The sequence below is a fragment of the Asparagus officinalis genome, chromosome 2, assembly GCF_001876935.1.
Source record: "Asparagus officinalis chromosome 2, Aspof.V1, whole genome shotgun sequence".
NCBI classification, from domain to species: Eukaryota; Viridiplantae; Streptophyta; class Magnoliopsida; order Asparagales; family Asparagaceae; genus Asparagus; species Asparagus officinalis.
This window is the reverse complement of record NC_033795.1, coordinates 77,993,867-78,000,610: the sequence shown is the minus strand read 5'-3', so window position 1 is coordinate 78,000,610 and position 6,744 is coordinate 77,993,867. Positions and strand designations below refer to the sequence as shown.

The window sequence follows — 6,744 nt, the reverse complement described above, 5'->3', positions numbered from 1 at the left end:
CGGCTTGCCAAAGAAGATCTTGAACCTGACCGTTTTCATATTTCTTCTTGAAGTTATCCCTAATATGTCGCAAGCAATAACGATGTGCATGTGGTGACGGGAAATGACGTTGGAGTGCTCTTGGAATTCCTTTCATCCTATCAGATATGAATGTAATCGGCCGCGCCCCCACACTAGGGATATGATACCTAATGCATGCAAAAAACCACGCCTAATTCTCTGTGTTTTCAATATCAACCACTGCAAACGCCAAAGGAAACAAACCGTCGTCCGCATCAACTCCGGTGGTAACAAGCAAAACACCTTTGTACTTGCCGTATAAGTGGGTGCCATCAATACTAAGAAGAGGACGACAATATTGAAAACCCTCAATACAAGGCCCAAATGCCCAAAATACACCCGTAAATCGTCGTTCTTCGCCATCAAGAGGGTCTGATGAAACTTCATATACAGTCCCAGGATTTTCTCTTTTGAGTGCTTTAAGATAATGCGGTAAGATCTCATAAGATTTGTCCCAATCCCCAAATATTTTTATCATCATCTTCCCCCTAGCATTCCAACACTTATTGTATGATACATCCAAGTTGATCGTTTTATGCACTAAAAGACGAATATCTTTTAGCCGTAGATCAAGATCCTTTCTCAGATGCGATAAAATCAATCGATATATAAAAGAAGAGGACACATGCTTGTTATTCATCTCCAATCGAGGATTGCTACATGTGTGGACTCCGTTGTACGTCGTGATTTTGAAATGCCCACCTACTCTTACACCCGAACGTGAATTAAGCTTCCAAGGACAATTCGTATTCCCGTCGTAGTGTCCATCAAGATCTTCATCTTCACCATCTTTGCGATAAAAACAAACCGCATTATAGCTTGTTGTGTTATTTTTTGTTGGCCTAAACTTGACATTTTTTGCAATGGCATACGAGCGATAGCTTGTTGTGTTATTTTTTGTTGGCCTAAACTTGACATTTTTTGCAATGGCATACGAGCGAAGCACATTGATCAATTTCTCCTTGCTCTCATATAGATCTTCCTTCACGAATGAGAAGTCATCGTTCTGTGTATCATGACCGCTATTAATGTCAATAGGAACACTTACCATCACGGAGTTATCGATCCATTCTTCTCCTTGAAGTTCATCGGGCGACGGATCCTCTAAGATAACATACTCATTATTAGCATAACATCGGGCGACGGATCCTCTAAGATAACATACTCATTATTAGCATAACACCCGTCAATGTGGTGGTTGTTCCCTTCATCACGATCTATCAGGGTCATGCTATTAATTTGTAAGCCCTCCTCTTCATCATCATTCTCAGATTCAACACTTGCATTATCTTCTTGAACTCTCGTGTTAGTATCGACCGCATTCGAAGTGCCCACAAGCGAAGGACCGTTCATATATTGTGATTGTGTCCAACCTTCATCTTGTTAAGGAGATAAAAAGTCAACGGAATCAACATCAGGGTCCTCCAACATGCGGGAATACATTCCGTCATAATTCAACGATTTACCCAAATTCCTTTGATGTTTTTCAATGAACAATTCAATCGAACGCTTCTCGTCATGTAAGACTCCAATGAGACTCATATCGTAGTCACTTGATATTTGAATGCCGCTTGTCCCGTTCTTCACAACAGGATAATTGCAAATAACATTAAGGTGATACTCACGTGAGTTGGTTAATGTAAGTTTGTGCAATTCATTAACCAACTCATCGAAAGTACACGATTTTGTTATAAACAATGGTCTCGTCGCACCTCCTTCATAAACGGGCATATTATTTTCGAGGTAGTTAATCTTTCCATCATACGAACACAAAATTACGATTCGATCGTTCATCATTACCTCTTAAGAGTAAAACATTCAAGATTAATATTACACGAAAAGACTTTAAAATTTTATTGATAATTATTGATAATACTATTTTTTAAAATCAAGTAGATGTCATACATATGTAGTAACACTATTTTTTACATTATTGATAATTTACCCTCTAAATCGACAAAATCATTTAAGTTTTCTTCACATAATTCATAAATAATTCACAATTAAATTCTAAAATCTAATTGATGTCATATAACACTATGTAATTTTTCTGAGCAAATTTCATAAATTATTCACAATGAAATTCTAAAATCGACAAAATTATTGATAACACTATTTTTTAAAATCAAGTAGATGTCATACATATGTAGTAACACTATTTTTTACATTATTGATAATTTACCCTCTAAATCGACAAAATCATTTAAGTTTTCTTCACATAATTCATAAATAATTCACAATTAAATTCTAAAATCTAATTGATGTCATATAACACTAATTTTTACATTTTTTATAATTTCACCCCAAATCCACAAAATTCACAAAATTATGTAATTTTTTTGAGCAAATTTCATAAATTATTCACAATGAAATTCTAAAATCGATAAAATTATTGATAACACTATTTTTTAAAATCAATTAGATGTCATACATATGTAGTAACACTATTTTTTACATTATTGATAATTTACCCTCTAAAATCGACAAAATTATTTAAGTTTTCTTCACATAATTCATAAATAATTCATAATTAAATTCTAAAATTTAATTTTTTACATGTAATCACCATGAAATAGCGAGAAAATACAAGAAATTAAGAGAATAAATAATTTTAGGAGGAATTTACCTTCAATCTGTCGAACTCCGGCGATAACGACGGTTCCGGCGGTCGGAATGAGGGGGGAGGCGGTCGGAATTAGGTGCCGACGGTTGGAGTAGGGTTCCGGCGGTCGGAAATGGGGAGAGGCGGTCGGTTTTGATGTGGACGGCGGCGGTTGGGACGAGAGAGAGAGGGCTAGGGTTTGGGGCGGTTGCGATGAGAGAGGTGAGGTAGGGGCCGCTGTCGTGTGAGCTTATATAGGCCGAAACTCCACGGGAGTTGAACTCCCATGGAGTTGCAGGCCAAATTCCCCAGCGAATCGCTCGCTGGGAAATTTGGCCTGCAGCTTCATGGGAGTTGAAATCCCGTGAAGCTAAGGCCAAATTTCTCAGCAAGCGATTCTTTAGAGAATTTGGCCTGCAACTCCACTGGAGTTCAACTCCCGTGAAGTTTTATTCAGAAAGTAATCTTCACGGGAGTTGAACTCCCGTGAAGTTTAAAAGTGTGCTAAACTTCACAGGAGTTGAACTCCCGTGAAGTTTCGTAAATTTTTTTTGAAAAACCAACCTGGTTTCAGCGACAGCGCTGAAACCAGGTCGGTTTTTCTAAATAAGTTGAAAAGAAGTCGTTTTTTGCAATTAAATAGTGAAAGGGGTTGGTTTTGAAAATTTGTCCTATTTTTTACAGCATACATCCATAAGACCATGGTTGCATTCTCATTTCTGCTATAGCCGTTTTTTACACATGTTGTTTTTAATGACCCAACATTCTGATCCATAAAGCATTTGTCTTGTAACTGTTTTATGTAATATAACATGTATTCTACTATCATAAGACTCTAGAAGCACTCTTCCATTTTAATCAATCAGACTCTTACCAACGTGACGAATAATCGATTTTGAGCGACGAAAGTGATTATTTATGGGTATTTTTTAACCAGCAATATGCACTATATGCTCATTCCTCTTCAATCAGCTTCAACCAGTAGTAGTAGTCTGATTGATACAAATTAAAAGATTGTATTTTAACGTTTGTGACATACAAATATTTATGTATGTATATGAGCCATGGGTATATAGGTTACTAGGTATCATATTTGAAATGTATCGAATAGAGGTCTAAATTTTAAATCTTCATTCCACTGATGATCGAACTCTTAATGTTGAACATTTAAGGTCTACATCATATATGGATGAAAAATTTGTGGATATGGTCATCATTTACTTATTAGTTTGGTTGTATGGGTGAAGTATGGCGGCAACCGCTTACATTACTCATTTGTTAAATTATTCACGATGAAGATGAACATGAATAAAGTGAATGATCCATTTGATGGGTAAATAGTTGTTGGAGATTTAGACATGGAACAGGATGGACTTTTCCGTTAGTGCCAAGCTAGATTGTTGATACCCCACGGCTTGCTTGCCCGCATGCGCATCCATGCTCCTGTCCAAATGTTTAAGATGAAGTGTGCAATTTGATATTAACATCATCTGATGTAACCTATAACACCTGTGTATACAGGTAAAAAACTGTTTTTATCATTTTTGCTGTTCATGTATCAAGTGAACAGAGATTGACGCTATACAGATTTCCAGTTGGTGCTTGGGTTTGTCTTTTGAATTTTAAATGTGTATTCTTTTGATGGTTCTTGTGCTGGATCACATCAGATTAGTTTCAAACATGAATGTTATATTATGCACTATTATGAAGTATACATTCTGAATAAATTTTGCAGTAAGATCCATTATAGATGTATTTTTTATGTCTTTACATTTGGGTATATAACCATAAAGATCTTCTCTTGTGTACCGTCATATGCTTGTGATTTCATCGTCTAATACGTAATTGATTTTTCAACAAATTATGGAATGTTATAAACTATATTGATGGAGGATTTACAGAATCTCCCCTTGGACATGCAATTAGCATTAAAGCAATAACTCTTTAAGATACCAGTTTTAGGACATTAACTGTCGCTATGTCTAGATGGACTATTCTGAACTACCTATCTTTTGTAATTTATCTTTACACTCCAGTTGTCATCAGTTTTAAGCCACTTCTGCTGCTATATATCAATTATCAAATAGACTATGTAGGAAAATTATCAAATTCTTACTAACAACATTATCTTTTGATTTTGAGGTGTTGAATTCATGGATCCTGCTTTACGAACAGATTCTCTAGAGCACTCGGATGCAAAGTCATCATTTCGCAAACCTGCACAGGATGCAGCTCACAGGAAGTACCGACGCCATACAACTAGTGGTGGATCAGACTCCTCTTCCTCTGGAGGTTAGCAGTTTTCTCTTCTGTTTTAGTGCATGTTTCTTTTTAATAGTGGAATACTTCAACAGTGGTAGAGGTTTTGGCACTGGCACTCTTTTTCTTAATGCCTACAATGCAGACATACAATTAATACAAACCGTTAAGATGCTTGTACTCCCATGCTGCAAGCTTCTGGCAATTTGAATGTACAATATTGAAATTATTTATGAACACTTACATTTAATAAGAAAAACAACTAATGATTGATGCTCCATGCTTATCCTGTCACACAGTCTTATACAAGTTGAGCCTATTAGTGGCCAAACTTCTACAAACACGACTTTACTAGAGTAAGAGCAAGTTGACTTTGAATTAAGTTGAATCTCATAAACCTTCACTTTCAGCTAGTGAACAGTTAAAACTCTTTTTGTACTTTCATTTTTTGTGAGGACAACAGTTTATTCATTTCATTGTTTGCAATTTACACTGTCTCAAATGTTATGCAAATGGAATTAGCTTTGACGATGGTGCATTGGTTAAAACATTTTATCCATTCCATGGTATGCAATTAAACTTGTCTCAAATGTTATGCAAATGTAATTAGATTCGAGGATAGTACATTGGTTAAAACATCTGTCAATATACCAATGTTTTAGATGTGATCTAATGATTATAATAATATTGAATTCCTAGAAATATCACCATGTTTGGGATTTTCTTTCTTGTTCATATCTGTGATCTTAATATGTGCCAGTGCTTCTAGATGCCTATCGACTATATTGCATTATTGTTTGCATTTCACATCCTGAACATGGGAAGTTTATGCTTATCATTCTCAAAGGTCATTAAACAGCAGGACAAGGTATGACATAACATCTCACATTTAGCCAACTCTTTCCTGCTAGTTGTTAATTATGCTTCAATTATTCTTATATAGGCTATTATCTCGTGTATTAATTATCATTTTGAGTAAGCAGAAGCAACTCCTTCAGTCCCATATGTATGTTATTATATAGTTAAGTAATTTACACCAATATTTGCTTGTGATATATTAGGGTATTTAGTTTCAAGCTTCAAATGTTTGTTATGCTTTGTCCTGCTAGAATATATAACAATGATGTTTTTGGAGCTTAACTATTAGGAGTTTGAGAGCAATGTCAACACAGTTGAACTTAAGCAAAGTTAGTCCAAGACTCCAACCAAGCCTTGCAGTATCTCTCTCTTTTGAGGAAAAAAACTAGAGTGGCAAATGATTTCATCTGTAATCTTATAATATTTAACAGATGCATAGGTTTATACGATGCCCTTAGATGGGATAATTTAAAATACACACATTTGAACATTGAGTGGATTCTTTCAATACATGCATTGTTGACTGGTTCCCATGTGTTTTGTTGCCTTGTTTGTTGAATGAGGGGGTATGAGGAAAATTTATATTTATGCAGGAGCTAATTGCTTTTAAGGTATTTTAGATGATTAAACGTTATAGAGGATGAATCACATTCTAATTTGGGAGGCACGTAGTTAAGCCTTGAAAGTGGTGTAGCATGATACTAACTTGATAAGTTAGCCCATTTATTTTTGTTTCATGTATCTATCAGTCTGAATTTGATCCTGGTGATGATTGTGAAATCTCCTATGTCAAAATTTGTAATGAGAAAGGAGTCCTCTGTAGTTTCCTAGGATGGAAGTGAAGAAAACTCACCATTATATAGAAGTTAAGCTGCTACAGGCGCAATGCCTATAAACACTTCTGGACTAGGAAAAACTGGATTAAATGGGGGAAGATCTTCCACATGGTACGAATGTTCACATTT

At 35.5% G+C, this 6,744-nt stretch overlaps 1 protein-coding gene across 1 annotated transcript; it reads right to left on the bottom strand.

Moving 5' to 3' along the window:
- Positions 212-1,111, bottom strand: LOC109831366. Its single transcript, XM_020398696.1, has one exon. It carries the CDS (start codon positions 1,109-1,111, stop codon positions 212-214), a length of 900 nt encoding a protein of 299 aa, XP_020254285.1.